Below are 17,178 nucleotides of genomic sequence, written 5' to 3'. Positions count from 1 at the left end.
TTCTAAAGCACTGAGAGATTTAAAACAAACAGACAAACAAAAAACCTTGGGCTCAATGTGGCTCTCAGACTGTCAGATTGCAGCCTCTTTATATTCACATACTTAGCAGCAAAGGAAACCTATTTTTCCACATTTGTTACATGTTTTAGGGGAGATGGTAAGAAAGCTGTACTGTCAACTCATCAGAAGATAGATATTATTGAATTTACAACATAAAATTCTACATTAATATTTACCTTGTCTGTTTTCTATTTGGGGAAATCCACCACATCCCACTTACACCTCACCAAAACGGTAAGTTGGGTTATAAAGTAGCATTCCCCATTTGTCCTCAATTCCCTGTATCACACCATAGAGAAAGAGGAATACGGAAGAAGTTTCAACATCTTCATTTTCCAACCTCCAGTGGTTTAAACCAGACAGTTCTTTTGGAGTGAAAGTACCATGTCTTTTCTTTCTCACAGTTGCTGAGAAATTATAATTAGAGGTTTTCCTGTTGTGTAAAGGAAAGGAATTCCAGTCCTCCTGTGTCTACAAGACTTCGGTTCTCAATGGATTTGCTTCTCTGTCCCATTTCTCTTTCTGCAGGTGATAGAGGGGAAACTGGCTCCATTCTTGGGCAAGGTCATTAAATTTGCCACCTCACACGTGTACAGCTGCAGTCTTTGTAGCCAGAAGGGGTTCATCTGCGAAATCTGTAACAATGGAGAGATCCTCTACCCTTTTGAAGATATTTCAACAAGCAGGTACAGAATCTCTTGTCTTACAAAAGTACACCTGAATGTGTCACATGCTGTTTTACTTGGTCAGACCAGGACAACTTTCAGTCAAGTACGGTATCTCTGTCTCTTACCTTGTAGCCGATTTCCCTTATTCTTGGAGAACATTTTTTACCCTTTGGTTTCCTATGTTTATTCTCTGCTCACCTCACTATCTTTATCCACAATGAGATAAGAGTTGCAAAGAAACATCACCTATCTCTGCCTTCTTAGGTAATGAAGTGTGTTCAGATTCATTTTTAGAATGAAGATCCGGGAGGAAGAATCCTCACAACACTTCAGGGCTAAGTGACAGGCCATGGGAAATCGCAGTGTAGAGTAAGGCTAAAACTGGACCGACCGCCAGGAATAAAACTACAAGACACTGGGGAACAGCTCTCTGGCTCACCACATGCTTTTCTCCACAGATGCGCTGTAGCGTGGTGATGAAAGTTTTAGGATCCAAAGGAGAGAAAAGTGGGAGTTTGTGTGGGATTATTTTTCTAACCAAAGTAATATTTGGGCATCATCACATTCATTGATTGATGGATGATTTTCTTCCCCCACTAGCTTGAGAGTGGGGTTTTTTACTATTGCTTTTCTTGAATCACAAAATGATACATATCACTTTTCCTTTCATTCCAAAAGCATCATAGAAATATATACTGTTTATGTGTCTGTTCACTGGCTTCTTTGGCCATGAAATCATGCCTCATTTCCCACCCAGCAGGGCTCACTTACACTGTGGTTCAGAACAGAAGGGAAGGCACGTAGCCAGGGCGGGCTGAAGCATGTAGAGTGAAGAGAAGATATTAAGAGTTGACTCAGCCCTTCTGGCCTCTTCTTAAACCCAAAGACTCTTTGTAAACATAGAGGAACTTGGGTTGGCCCCACACACAGAAAGACACACACACACACACACTCCAACCTCATTTCCTGAATACAGGTCCCCAACTCATAGCCTAGAGATTATAGACTTCTTTAAAATGTACACCACACAAAAACTTGTACACAGATGTTCATAGCAGTATTCATAATAGCCAAAAAGTGGAAACCACATAAATGTCCATTAACTGATGAATGGATAAACAAGATGTGGTACATCCATACAACGGAATACAATTCAGCCTGAAAAGGAACCTGACTGATACATGCTGCCGGTGTAGGTGAACCTCAGAACCATTACGCCAGGTGAAAGAAGCTAGACACAAAGGGCCACTTATTTCATATTCTGTGTATATGAAATGTCCCAAATAGCCAAATCCATAGAGAAAGAAAGTAGATCAGTAGTTGCCAGGGACATCAGGGAAACGAAAGAGAGAGTAACTCCTACTGGGTACAGATTTGTTTTAGGGGGGACAAAAATGTCCTGGAATTACTGTGGTGATGGTTACAAGGTCTTTTTTGAACATGTTAAAAATCAGTGAATTGTATACTTTAAAAGAATGAATTTTATGCTATATATATATATATATATATATGGTATATATATATATTGCAATCAATGTTTAATAAAAAAATTAAATTAAAAAATGCTTCCAACTGTATAAACCATATGCTAGGTCACAAAACAAGCTTCAAATTTTTTTTAAAGATTTTATTTATTTATTTGAGAGCAAGAGAGAGAGTGAGCAAGCACAAGCATGGGGGAGGGGCAGAGGGAGAAACAAACCCCCCACTAAACAAGGAACCCAATTTGGGACCTGATCCCAGGACCCTGCGATCATGACCTGAACCGAAGGCAGACACAACCAACTGAGCCACCCAGGTACCCCACAACTTTCAATAAATTTTTAAAAAATTGAAACCATATCAAGTATATTCTCTGATACATTGAATTAAGATCTTCAATAGAAAACAGTCTGAGAAACCCTAAGAAATATTTGGAAATTAAACAATATACCCTAAAAAATTCTATGTCAGAGAAAAAATAAATTATGAGAGAAATATGAAATATTTTTTAAATGAATGAAAATGAAATATAAAATGTCAAAATGTATGGAATGCTTCTAACATAGTACTTAGAGTGAAACCTACAGCTATAAACATACCATGAAAAACATGTCAGAAAAAAAAAAGAAAAAAGATCTCAAATCCATTACCAAAAAAATCCACTTTAAGAGTCTAGATAACAAAGAGCAAACTAAACCCAAACCAAGCAGAGGAAAGGAAAGAGTAAAGATTTGAGCAGATATCAATGAGATGAAAGATAGAAAAAGAATACATCAATGAAACCACAAGTTGGTCTTTGAAAGAATCAATAAAATTGATGGCTCTTTGGCTAGGACCAAGAAATTAAGAGAAAAAACACAACTACTCAAAATCAGGAAGGAAAAAGCAATTTAAAAAATTATAAAGGGATAGCATAAATGACTTTATTCCAACAAATTAGACAACTTAGATGAAATGGGTAAATTTCTAGAAAGACATGTTACCAAAATAGACTCAAGAAAAAATAGAAATATGAATAGCCCTTCAACAAGTAAAAAAACTGAATTGGTCGTTTTTAAATCTTCCCATAAAGAAATCACGGATTAATTTTGTTGAATATTTAAAGAAATAATACCAGTCCTTCACAAAGGGATAAAGAGAGGCATTACCTAATGATAATGGGGTCAGTTTTCCAAGAAGACACGATAGTCAACGTGCACGAGCAGAGTCAAGATACATGCGGCAAAAGAATCAATAGAACTACAAGGAGAAACAAACCCACAACTATACATACATCTCCACTATTAGTGAGACTTCAACACCTGTTTGTCAGTAACTGACAGATCCAGCAGCAGGAAATCAGCTTATCATTAAACTGAAAGGCACTATCAGTCAACTGGATCTAATTGACGTCTTTGCCAATTCATGTTGTTCATCCAACAACAGAATATGCGTTCTTCTCAAGCTCACATGAACGTTTAACAAGAGAGACCATATTCTGAGCCATAAAATACATCTGAACAAATTTACAAAAATAGATATCATGCAAAGTACGCTCTCAGGCCATAATGTTAATTAAACTAGAAATCAGTAACAGAACAATACCTACAAAATTCCAGCATATTTGGGGGTTAACGATATATCTCTAAATAACATATGAATTGATCATTTATGTCCACACAAAACCTTGCACACAGATGTCTATAGTGGGTCTGCTCATAATCGCCAAAAACTGGGAACAACCAAGATGTCTTTCATGTGTCGATGGATAAATAAACTGTGGTATATCCATGCAATGGAATATTATCCAGCGATTAAAGAAATGAACTATCAAGCCACAAAAGGACACAGAGGCAACTGAAATGCCTATTACAGAGTGAAATAAGCCAGTCTGAAAAGGCTACCTACTGTATGCGTCCAGCCATATGACATTCTGAAAGGGGCAAAACCATAGACAGTAAAAAATAAAATAAAATCAGTGATTACCAGGGGCTCCAGGGTACATAAGGAAAGATGAATAGGTAAAGCACAGGAATATTTTGGGGCAGTAAAGTTATTCTTCCCATTACACATTTGTCAAAACCCATAGAACTGTACAACACAGAGTGAACCTTAGACTGTGGACTTCAGTTGATAATAATGTATCAGTATTAGTTCATTCATCATAACCAATTTACCACACTAATGCAAGTTTTTGATAATAGAGAAAACTAGGGGTGAGGGTAGTAATATGGAGACTGTACTATCTACTCACTTTTTGTCAATCTAAAACTGTTCTAAAAAATAAAGTCTATTAAAAAAAAAACCCACAACGCAGTCAACTGAACAGTTGACTCAAATACCAAAGCTGATCAATGTTAATAAACTTTATTAGAACAATTTTAGACTTAGAGAAAAATCGTAAAGATGGTAAAGAGAATTTCCATAGACCCCACACACAGTTTCCCCATTTACATCTTACATTAATATGGTATATTTGTTATAATTCATGAATCAATATTGATACATTATTATTAGCTAAAGTCCATAGCTTTTTCAGATTTCCTTAGTTTTTACCTAATTGGTTTTCTTCTGTTCCAGAATACCACATTATATGTAGTTGTGACATCTCCCTAGGCTCTTCTTGACTGACAATTTCTCACACTTTGTTGTTAGGACATTGACAGTTTTGAGGAGGACTAGTCAAGCATTTTGTGGAATCCTTCTGTGGGGATGGACTTAATGTTTTTCTTAGGAACAGACTGGGCTTTACGGGCTTGGGGAGGAAGACCACAGACACAAAGTGCCATTCTCGTGATCACATCAGACCACAGGCACATAATGTCAGCGTGACTTACCACTGCTGTGTTTGTGTCCGGTGTCTCCACGGTAGGAACTCTTCCCCGCCCCACCTTTTCCATCTTATCCAACACTTAAAGAGTGAAGGTTATGCTCCAGTTTCTTCAGGAGTGGAGTTTATACAAAGTTATTTGGAATTCTGCCTGTGTGATTTGTCTCTTCTTCCCATTTATTTTTGCAAAGTATTTCTTTGTACCAGCATGGACACATGCATATTTATTTTACATTTAAGGTTATAATCCAAGATTACTTAATTTGTTTCTCACACTATTCTAGCTTTGGCCATCCAGCTCTTGTAGCTGGCTCCTGCATCACTTTGATATACTCAAATCATTGTGGGGTTTTTTATTTTGATCGTTTCTGTACTTTCTCGTGCTACCAGATGGCCCAGCCTCATCATATATATTTCTTGCCCTAATCCTAAAAGTAGCCATTTCACCAAGGAGCCCAGGTTCCTTTTATTGGAGAATATGAAACCAACATGAGTTGCTAGGTTGCACACACATTTTTCAAGGCCCTCGGTCCCAGGATTCATCCCATGACTAAGGGAGAGATGCTTCCCTCTGACTACATATCAGAATCTCCTGTGAGACTTACTGGATTTTTTTTTTAATACTCTGAGAATCTGTCTTCAAACGTGCCTGCATGTGATTCCGCATCACAGCCAGAAGAATCACTCCTCTAAGATAACTGTGACCATGGGCAAATGTGCCAGATTCTTATTATCAGAATGACCACATTAGCACATCTGTGGATTGAGGGAATCCTTTACCCAGCAGGAAGGAATATGTCACTGTTTAGAATGTTCTGTTTCTCTCTTGGTCAAATGCAGCTCTCTAAGCTTGGACAAATGTCTAAGAGCAAAGGAGTCCTCACCAGCCTCCTTGGCATTCCAGGTTTGATAATACTTTCCAGGAACTCATTGATCTTCTTCTTGGTGTTCAGTTTCCAGTTAAACACAGGGAACAGTTTGTGCAAGTCTCTGGGAAAGGACAAAAATAAACACTAATAAAAGATTTATTAAAGGAAAACTTTAATCAGAAGTTGAGTTGCAGGGCCACCTGGATGGCTCAGTCGTTTAAGTGTCTTGACTCTTGATTTCCGCTAAGGTCGTGATCTCAGGGTTGTGAGATTGAGCCCCATGTGGGCTCCGCACTGGGTGTGGAACCTGCTTCAGATTCTCTCCCTCCCTCTCCCTCCGCCCTGCCACTCCAATTAAAAAAAAAAAAATCGAATTGTAGTTTGAAAAATGTCCATAAAGATATGCTGAATAAATAAGTAAATGTGATAAATAAAAATAAATGTGAATAATGGGGTAATTTTTTAAATTTACATATAACTGAAATTTTTATATGTAAAGTAATGTGAAACCTGGGATTTGCTTCAAAATAATCTGATGGTGGCAAAAAATAATAATGTGACTGTGGAGAAGAGGGAATAGATATAAATGAAAGGTAATTGTTGAAGCTATGTGATAGCTATGCAGGGATTATTATACTAGTCTCTCTACTTTTGAATATGTTCGAAATTTTCCATTATTACGTTAAAAATCTATCAGTAAAAAATCGTAGATATGATGCATTTAGTGTATTCGTCACCATATATCCTCAACCACCTTGCTAAAGTCAACACCTCTGTGTCCTCAGAAGTTTAAATACCATTTGAGCAGCATAATTGCCACTCAGTTAAAAAAAAAAAAATCCACAAGCACTGGAATTATCCATTCTTTGAATAAATGATTTATTGAACATGCTGTGTTTGTGCGTTGGGCTGGACTCTGGAGACACACAGTGAACATGGCTGCTCCTCGCTCACAAGCTGTGAGTCTCTACTGGGCCATTGGGTGGTTGTGTGGAAGTATTGGAGGAGCCTCGGTCTAGGGGGTGGGCCTGGAGCGCTAAGAAGGGGCATCGCCCATAGGAGTCATGGACATCGTAGTTGAGAAAGCAGTTGCACAATTTCTAAAGCTGAGAGAGAGCTCTATGTTGAACTCGAAAGCACTGACTTACATACTTCAGTATTAGAATATACCGGGTTCTAACATGCATAATTGATTATGACCATGTGTCAAACACAGGTCAGCTCTGTAGACTTTCTTTTCCTTATTGAATTAATTGTTATGCAGGAGGAAGCGTCATGAATATGTCATTTAACAACAGAGTCCTAGTATTAATTTTTAGAGCATGGTCTCTGACAGACCGAGAGACAGTGTTGGGGTTGAACGGACGTGGCGCTAATATGTACTGGTCCTGGTGCCGACGGTGTACATACCTCGTCCTTTCATTCTCGGGCCAGTCCTCTGAGGGGATCCTGTCCCCTCCATTTGATAGTGGGGAAGCCTAGGTTCAGAGGAGGCAATGAACTGGACCCAAGAGATAAAGCCAAAACTGGAACCCAGATCCATCTGACTCCAAAATCCATGCTTTTTCCATTAACCATCACAGTTTCTTCTATACCTACAGTCTTCAGACCATTTTTGCAGTATACCCCTAAAAGACTGTGAAGATATTATGGTCCCTCTGTCATTAAAGAAGGCTCCCCAAACTGTTATTTTGAGTTCTCCCTATATGTGCCATCCTGAAAGTTTTTACACTTGGAGCAGTAGGACAGAGTTCGATGAGGGTGGGGGTAAGATACTACGCCTTTCTTTGATAAAATGGCCCATGGTGTGTGGGGAGAGACCACAGTGGATCTCCCCCCTCTCTACATTGCTAGGCGGGTCACGAGGCCCAGGGGTGCCTGTGGGAGCTGACAATGTGCCTAACTCGGGCTGAGTAGGCAGACCCCCCCTTTGCTGCTCCATCCATTTTTTTTTTCTTTCTTTTTTTAAGATTTTATTTATTTATTTGACAGAGAGATCACCAATAGGCAGAGGAGGGGAGGAAGCAGGCTCCCTGCAGAGCAGAGAGCCCGATGTGGGGCTTGATCCCAGGACCCTGAGGCCATGACCTGAGCTGAAGGCAGAGGCTTAACCCACCGAGCCACCCAGGCGACCCGTGAACAGTATTTCTTTTTTTTTTTTTTTAAGATTTTATTTATTTGTCAGAGACAGAGGGAGAGAGAGCGAGCACAGGCAGACAGAGAGGCAGGCAGAGGCAAAGGGAGAAGCAGGCTCCCTGCCGAGCAAGGAGCCTGATGTGGGACTCGATCCCAGGACCTTGGGATCATGACCTGAGCCGAAGGCAGCTGCTTAACCAACTGAGCCACCCAGGCGTCCCCATGAACAGTATTTCTTATGTGGGAGTGGGAGGAGCATTTCCTGGCGATAAATACAGAGTCCTGGAGGCACAGGGCCAGAATGGCCAGGAACCTCTGGGGGTCCTTCGTGTGTCCCCTTTACACTGAATTTCATTGTCACTCTTCTTGAGGCCTTGTCTTTTCCTAATGAGATCAGAGGGCTGCTTTATCGTCCATTCAGACGATAAAGCCCACAGTTTTACACTGAGGTAGTCTTTCTTCTCCAACACAAATTAATCACATACCTCTCTGATTTAAATAGGAAAACACTAAAATCCAAGTTACAAGATTTTAAATACAATAGTAAGATCCAGGAACACAGAACTTAAGCCTAATCCAACATTTACACTCCTAGAAAAAAGAAAGCACAGCTTTCAGAGAGACAAACATTCTGTTAAAACAGCAATAAAATTCCACATACCCTCCTTGATAGAGAATAAGAAATAAAAGCTCTAACTTCTGAATTACAAATCATCAGAGTAGACTGATACCCCTCTAAAACTTAAGGGAAAGCAGTGAATATAAGAGCAAAAAAGTCACATATATCCACATGGTGACCCAGGGCTTAATTTTTTTTTTTTTTAAACCCTTAAATTGCCTCCTCTCCAGCTTTCTTTCTGACATCTCTGCATATCACTAATCTTCTCTGGCTATTAAAGACGTAATGCTGCTGAAGAGACCATCCTGCTACACACATTTGTGTGAAGATGCCATTCCTGAATCCTGAAATGCTTCCAGATCACAAGTACATAAATAGTTCATCTTAAAAACACTCGGCATGCATTTTAACATGGAGCTTACAAAATATACCAACTATCATACATTAGTTCCATCCTTTCTGTCTGATTCACTTGGCTTTGTTCATTCTTCCATGTGACATACAAACCATCCCCACAAGCTTTCCAATATGGAAAATATTGCCCTTCAAGACTTTATGACCCCTATACCATTTGGGGCTGTATTTACATGTAGGTATACTGTAAGAAGATTATACTTAACACTGAGGCGGGTGTGTTCCATATACTGGGCATTCCATAAATGGTTACTGTTTGGTTCAGCTCTCCCTACCATATCATGTGCATTCATTAAGAACTCTGGCAAAGTTTTTTAAATAAACTGATTAGTTAAGAAAATTTAAAATACTTGCGCCATCTGAAATAGAGAAAAATTCTTTACGATCTCACTTAAATGTTAAAAAAAAAACTAGTTGACACAGAGTTGTGGTTGCCAGAGGCGGGGTGTGAAGGTGGTCAAAAGGTAAGAAGTTATAGTTATCTAGTTATAAGGTAAGTTCTGGGGATGTAATGTTCAGCATGATGATTTAAGATAACGTACTATAGCATGTATTTGAACGTTTCTAAGGGAGTGGTAGATCCTAAAAGTTCTCATCACAAGAAGAAAATTTTAACCACATGAGGTGATGGATGTTAACTAAACATTGTGGTCATCATTTCACAATATATACACCTATCAACTCGTTGTGTTGTACACCAGAAACTAATAAATGTTAAACATCAATTATATCTCAACAAAACTGGGGGGACATACTGCAAAGATGGAGGAGTGCAGTGAAAGTCTGAGTTCACTACTTTATACATAAGCTTTACCTGTAAACTCGAAGCAACTGACCTACTGTTGAAAGTGTTTCCGTGTGTGAACATCAACCTGTTCAGGTTCCCAACATTCACTTGCCCCAGGGAAGGCATCCAGGGGAAGTGTTCTTCTATTGAGGGGAGGTCATTTGTAGCTCAGCAGTTACTCTTCTAAAAAGGTTCTGTGTTTTTTGAAGCACTAAGGTTTAGAGAAGCAGAATGAGCATAACTTGCCAGTTTTTCTTTGTATACAGTAGTTGGTCACTCCTTGCCCTCCTCCAACGAGTGCGCTCAGAACCCTGAACTTATCAACACCAAACTCTTACCGGTTGCGTTAACATACTCTGACACCATGTCCAGTTTGCACACATTTCAAGAACATTTCCTACATATGTCTATTAAGGATGAACACTGGCCTCATAGAAAACCCATAGCAGGTGAATTTCTTTTTCATTTGAAAAACCGATTTTGTTAGATTAACTTACTGAGAAAGAAGGCTTCCCAAGCCCTGTTGCTTTCATCCACCCGGCCAAATTTCAGAAAGGCCCAGCTTGTACTGAAGAACATGGGCTCCTCCCAGGGTCCCAGAACCCTTGTGAATTGGTCTGTGTCATTTTACATTTCGTGGCAGTCCATACAACCCTGTCCCTGAGCCCCTCAGCTTATCGCAGCGTGGTCTTTGGTCTTTGCCTTGGCACTTCTGTCCTTCCTGAAACTTCGTGCACACATGAAGTTTCCAAACAGCTAACTGTCCTCGAACTTACAAAGGTTTGTTTAAAAGAGAGAAAGCAACTGCTTTATTATAAAATATGGGATCACTTCTTGCCTAGAAAATGCGGAGATGCATGGTTCTTCTCAGCACGACTTGAGCAGTCCACTAAGGGCTGTGTGTTCTGTGCCCTCATTCCCTTTGATTTGTCCCTGGAGGATAAACGCAGAGATGGCTTTGCCCAAAGTCGTCACTTACTTAGGTGCCTAGAAACTCCCCAAACCCCAGATTTGCCAGCAACCTTAGAAAGACTCTTCCATTTTTCGAGGCACCAATTATAGTTTGTCATGTCTTGAAAGAGAGTTTCATGTTTAGGCAGGAAGTTTTTGGCAGGGGTTAGGGAGCTGATCGGAACTCCAGAGGAGAACGAGAGAGCGGCCCGGCCCGGAAGCTGGTCTTTCCTTGCAGCGTCCTATTTGCTCAGGCTTCGTTTTTGTCAGTCCTTGCACAAACAGACTGAATACCTGGATTATTCCCTCATCTGGACTCAAACACACACACATTACATACCCCTTTCTCACTAATCAGCCTGACACATTCCTTTGTTGGTAAATGGTTCCAAAACAAACACTGTCAGTGCACCTAATTAGCAGGTTTGTGGGCCCGCTTGGCAGTCCTGTTCCATCCTGTTCGACAACAGACAACAGCCTTGGCGAGGTCGGGCTGAAGGGAGGGAACAGCTACCCCCCAAGGCAGAGACACTTTCTTAATGATATTTCCTTTCTGTGGCTTGTCTTGGGAAGCAGCCGCTCAGTGCGCGTTGTGATGAGGTGTGGGATTCCTGAAACAGCTTGAGAAAGTGTGGCCTCCTCTTCTAGGTACCTTCGCTGAGGAACAATTCGTCTCCATCTGATTATTGTTTGTTCCTCTCTGTGGTATTGAAAAGGAACTTTCTCCACATCCTCTGACACTGATGATAGAGGATGAGATCCCTGCCTGTGTTCTAAAAGCATAAATTCACAGAGATAGAAAGGCCTGTGGAGAACATTCGGACATTTGGGGGGCAGAAAAACTCAAGCCCGTCAAGCTCACGGGTTTTCTGAGCGGCAAAAGCAGAGTGGTGACTTACCAAGAAGCAGTTCTACTCTTGGGCTCTATGACTGCCTGCTCTTAAATGTATTTATTGTGTCAGTGAAGGTTTTCCTTGACTTCAAAAAACAAAACAAAACAAAAAAAAAACCCTCAAACACAATGCTAGTTTTTTTGGCTTTTAAACTTTGGTCAAAGAGTAACTTGGTAAATAACATCTCACCTTGGCCTGTGGCTCTTATGTTCACATGTCCAAACGTTTCAGAAAGTCTGCTAACACAGTCAAGACTGGTGCGAAACCCTCAGGGCTGACCTGACCCTTTATGCCATTAAATCACTTTATAAATACAGTGCATTTATAAACGCAGTCCTCGCCGGTGAGGCTGCTGCCATTGTTTCTTGAAGTCACTTGGTCATTTGAATAGATGGCTGTCATCTCCACCTAGACACATTTCTTACCAAGTTTCTTGTTAGGTGTCCGGTTAATACTGTGCGATCATCTTATTGCTAAGCAGTTCAGACAAACTTTTTTTGTTGAGTTGAGTAGAGAACAATGTTCATCATTGTTTAACTCATGTTGTAATTTTCTGACCATATAAAGCTGATGTGCATTATAGGAGAAAATTTGAAAAGTACACCAAAAGTATAAAGAAGAAAAATCTCCATACATATGTATGCATGTCTACTTTTTTAAAAAATTGACAATATATTAAATACATAGTTTTATATCCAGCTTTTTTATCACATCATATCAGAATAAGTTTATAGATAGATTTTTTACTGGCAGCTACTTTAACAGGAAGAAAATTTTATTGGTTCTAAAATCATTAAGATCCATTTAAAAATTAGAGGCAGACTAGTCCATAGAAAGATCACTGGAGTAGGAATACAAAAGTCTAGATGTCATCCCTAACTCTTTCCCTGATTTGCTGTGTGACCTTTGACAAGTCACCTTCCACCTCTGGGTTTGCCTACCTGGTATATGACACTGTTTTAAGCTCTTACTGACAAAGAAGTTAGAACTTCACTTCATTCAGCTCCTTTGCTTGGCATTTTATATTAGTCTGTTTGCTAGTTTGTTATGATGTTTTCAGCAAGGTTGACTCTTTTTGATACAATTTACCTATAGGGATTAAGATATAAATGCAAATTGTGATTCAGTCTACCACTTTGAAATAATAGCTCCATGAGGAAATGGACTTTTTCCTATTTTGCTCACTGCTCAATTATCTGCATTTAGAACAGCACATAGTAAATGCTCAATAAATAATTCATGAAGTTTCCTTTATTTTTAGTTTTTCAAATCTGCACTTTTCCATGTATTTTCTTTTATTTTAAATAACTTTTAAACCAATTTCACGGAAACTCTCTACTTAAATGTAGACATCACCAAGATACATGACTTCATTGAATGATAGCTAGCATTCTATCATATGTTAGGGATAGATGTATTTTTCTGGCCCAGTGAAAACATTCATGTCAAAAACTTGAGTCTTGCTAAGCCACTCAGATCATTTAACTCTCAAAACAACTTTTTGGTCATTTTTTTAGTGTGTGTTTTTTCCTTCACCATGTGACTGTAAATAAGTAACCTGAATACACAATAGGGAAGACAGGAGTGTTTACCTTTCCATACAAAAAATGTTGACTCTGCAGCCTGAGCTGTATGTTCTGAAATGAACTGTTTTATGCTTCAGAATTACAAAAGATACAATAGTAACTTGGTTTTACAGTATATGTTTTTGATATTGTGAGACTTTTTTCACCTAACAAATTATGGGACTACAGATAGCAAGATCTTGTTAAATTGGCCTTTTAAAAATCTTGTTTTTATTTTGGTTTTTATCTTGGCAACTAATGTATATTATCATGTCTGTATTAAACCGCTTCAGTATTCTGAATATTAAACCACTCAATGGTGCCTCAGGAATCATTGGCATATGCTATCCATACCTATCATTAATAATCATCTTCCAGTTCCTAATGCTTTCAAAATGCTTAAAATAAAGAAAAGGCAGTCTGTAGATGTTCATTCTCTACCACAGTTGCTGCTTGGACTCAATTATGTTGAGTCTAAGCATAGAACTTTTGTAGAATGAGAGAGAAGCTTAGCAGTCATCTGCCCATCACTCCCGCCCCCGACATACACCCCCTCCTTGCACCCTCCCCAGGGAAGCCCTCATCCCCACCCAGCACCTGGGCCTAGCTCCTGAGAGATGCAGGCTGCTGAATTCCAGTAAAGTCCCCTTTCTGCCTCTCCCTGTCCTCACAGCACTAGCCTAAAATCTGAGGGAATGCACAAACTAACCTTAGGAGGGCAAAAGACTATAGCACATACCCTCAACTAGTCTCACTTCTGGTGAGGGCTGGTGGTTGGATGGTGGGGAGGGGTTCTCAACAAAAATATTGGGAAGAATTTTGTAAACTTTCGATGAGAAAACAGAAGAAGATAGCATTTAAAAAGTAGTAATTCGTGTGAAAAACAAATGTGGGAATTTCCTTTTATAAAAACCAGTAAGCCATGAACCAGTGGCTGATTCAAAGACAACATTGAAAGCCATTAACTTAAGCTGACTTGACTTAAACTGAAAAATCTAGTTTGGCCTTGAGAGGTGGGAACCTGAAGTATATTAAAGCCCTTCTTAAGAGGAGTTAACACTTTTTTTCTAGAAAGAATCCTTGATGGTGGAGAGAAAGGAAATTTAAATTAAAAGACTTAGCTGGAAAGCAGCTTACATCACTATTTTGAAAGAAAATTTTCAGAATTGAGAATGAAAAGAGATAAGCAAATTTTCCATGGCAGTGGGGGAGATGTGGGGGCCGGATGGGGGGGGGGCACGATAGTGGTTTTCATACAGTGCTTGAAAGAGGCACAAGCCAAGGGACTTAGGGACAGAAATGAATGTCAAAGCAGCTAGCAAGAAAGATGACTTTTCCTTCCTTCAACTTCCCTGACAATGTAGTTAAGGTCTCCTTTTGTTGCTTGTGTACATAGATAACGTAACTAATTTTCTTAGCATGATTATCATTTCTATCCAATTTTTCCTCATATGCAGGGTAAAAATGTTCTAAATAATGTTCACACTGAATGAAAGGGACTGTTAAACATGCATTGTTCTTCACATCTTCCTTTGTTCAATAATAATGTATACCATGTTTTAAGTTATTTTTCCAAGATAATACATCTAGGTTCCTGCAAAGTAGGATAATTTTAATTACTAAGAGTGTATACACTGTTAAACAATTGTATCGTGTTTCCTAATTTTATAAACATGTAAACAACCTGTTAGTTTACCTTCCCAAAGTTATACAATACCTTTATCACTACATAATGATGAAAAAAAATAAAAACTCAAATATCTAAAGCCAGGATTAGTCCTTGACCCTCTGAGATGTTTACACAGGTGCATTTCATTTTAGATAAACCTTATAAATTATACTATAAATTTTTAAAATTAGTTGATTATCTAGATTTCAAAAATTTTTTTATTTAACATTCAGATGGGTGGCAGTAAACTTTCCTAATATATTCAATATAGAATTTGACCTCTAAAGTTGTTTACATGAAGGGAGACCGTTTTCATTAGCTATAAAAATGTATTATATACTACGCAGTACAGTGCTGGCATGGGAACAGACATATCAACGGAACGTGATTTCAGAAAGTATGCAAACAGACCCAAGTAATATGGGAATTTAGTACATGATAAAGATGCACAGCAAATTACCAAAACAAAAGATGGAACATTCCTTGAAAGAAACTGGGAACTAGACAGCCATTTGGAGAAAGAAAAATAATGCCGGACTTTACCATACTCCACATCACGATCAATTCCAGATGGATCAAATATTTTGATGTAAAAATAAAACCCATAAAGTGCTAGAAGAAAAGATGGGTGAATATTTTTGTCATCTTAAGTGGGGAAGGTCTTTCTAAGCTTGACACAAACCCAGAAGCCATGGAAGCAAAATGCTTTTATTTTATTTTATTTTTAAGATTTTTATTTATTTGACAGAGAGAGACACAATGAGAGAGGGAACACAAGCAGGGTGACTGGGAGAGGGAGAAGCAGGCTTCCTGCAAGGAGCAGGGAGCCCGATGCGGGGCTCAATCCCAGGACCCTAGGATCATGACCTGAGCCAAAGGGAGATGCTTAACCACTGAGCCGCCCAGGTGCCCCAAGCAAATGCTTTTAATAAATATATTTTTTAAAAGTTAAATGCTTAAAGTTCTGTAAAAACAAATGTAAACAGGCAACTTGAAGAGATATTTTTAGCACATTTAACAAAGAATTAACTTCCCAGATATAAAAAATCTTTAAAACTCTCTAAGTAAAAGTCATTAGACAATGGGCAAAGGACATGAACTGATTTACTGGAAAAATATGCAAATGGCCTGTATCTGAATAGCTTAATATCACTTCCAATTAAAGAAAGTAAAATGAGATTCTTACCCATCAGCTATGAGAAAATATTAATAGATATGAAATGCAAAGCCCAATATAAAAACAATACCACTTTCCATTTTCATTTTGCAGAGTCCATATTTTTGTTCTAAATATTTATAACTGCTATCTAATATGTCAGCCCTGCTGTCTTTGGAGACAGTTGGCCTAGAGCAGTAGTTTTCACACTTTCATATTCATAAGAATTCTCTGGAAGTCTTGTTCAAACACAGATTGCCAGGTCCCACCGTAGAATTTATGATGCAGTACGTCTGGAGTGGCATCCAATAATTTTTCATTTCTACCAAATTCTCTGATTGGTCCAGGGACCACACTTTGAAAACCACTGGCCTAGAACACATCGAGTATTAGAAAATGAGGTGATACCATCTCGTTAGGAAAATGGTACTGGTGAGAGGAGACAAATTAGGGGAGCTAATTTGGAAAGTAATGACAAAACACTTTGGGTCTTTCATTTGAATGTCTTCCTCCTTCTAAATTTATATCACTAACTTAATCCTAAGCAATCAGTCATGTTCATAAATTTAGGTATGGTTTACCTTCTGAATTTTTTGCATTGTCCCTATCCCTGAAACTGTCTTTTATTTAGCTCCATTAGAAGTCTTAGTACTTTGAGGAACTGATACATAATATGTTAAGTAGAAGTAAATCCCATTCAGAGTCTTAGGTACATACCATCCTTATAAATGATTTCTTTTAAAGAGGCTTACTTCAAAAACTTCACAGTTGAATTTTTCAGTTTTACATAAAAAAGGTAGAATTGTTGGATCAGTGGAAGTCCACATATAAGCTAAACTTTTTTTAAAATCTACATTAGCCAAATATTATTATATTCACTACCTTTGTCTTAGATGTAGCAAGACATTGCTAAACATCTCTTCGGCTCTTAGGTGTTTTGAACTACTTTAGAAATTTTTACAGAAAGCCACTGCTCCTACTTAAGATTCTCTCACGGCTACAATTATATGTTCTAGCTTTTTCTGGAAATTACAGAAAATTCTTAAATCTTCTTGCAGTTTCTTTACTTTCTCTTAATAATAAATGATATTTTCCTAAAG

At 38.6% G+C, this 17,178-nt stretch overlaps 1 protein-coding gene across 2 annotated transcripts in view; it reads left to right on the top strand.

Annotated features, from left to right (window-relative positions):
- PLEKHM3 (pleckstrin homology domain containing M3) overlaps nt 1-17,178 on the top strand; it is a 183,872-nt gene that overhangs the window by 152,577 nt on the left and 14,117 nt on the right. For both annotated transcript variants that reach the window (XM_044241453.1, XM_044241454.1), the window contains exon 7: nt 589-746. In XM_044241453.1, the coding sequence (XP_044097388.1) occupies nt 589-746 (158 nt within the window). The remainder of the gene's footprint in view (nt 1-588; nt 747-17,178) is intronic.

Source organism: Neovison vison, chromosome 3 (assembly GCF_020171115.1).
Source record: "Neovison vison isolate M4711 chromosome 3, ASM_NN_V1, whole genome shotgun sequence".
NCBI lineage: Eukaryota > Metazoa > Chordata > Mammalia > Carnivora > Mustelidae > Neogale > Neogale vison.
Note: the sequence above shows the minus strand (reverse complement) of the source record. Positions and strands in the feature narration are given on the sequence as shown.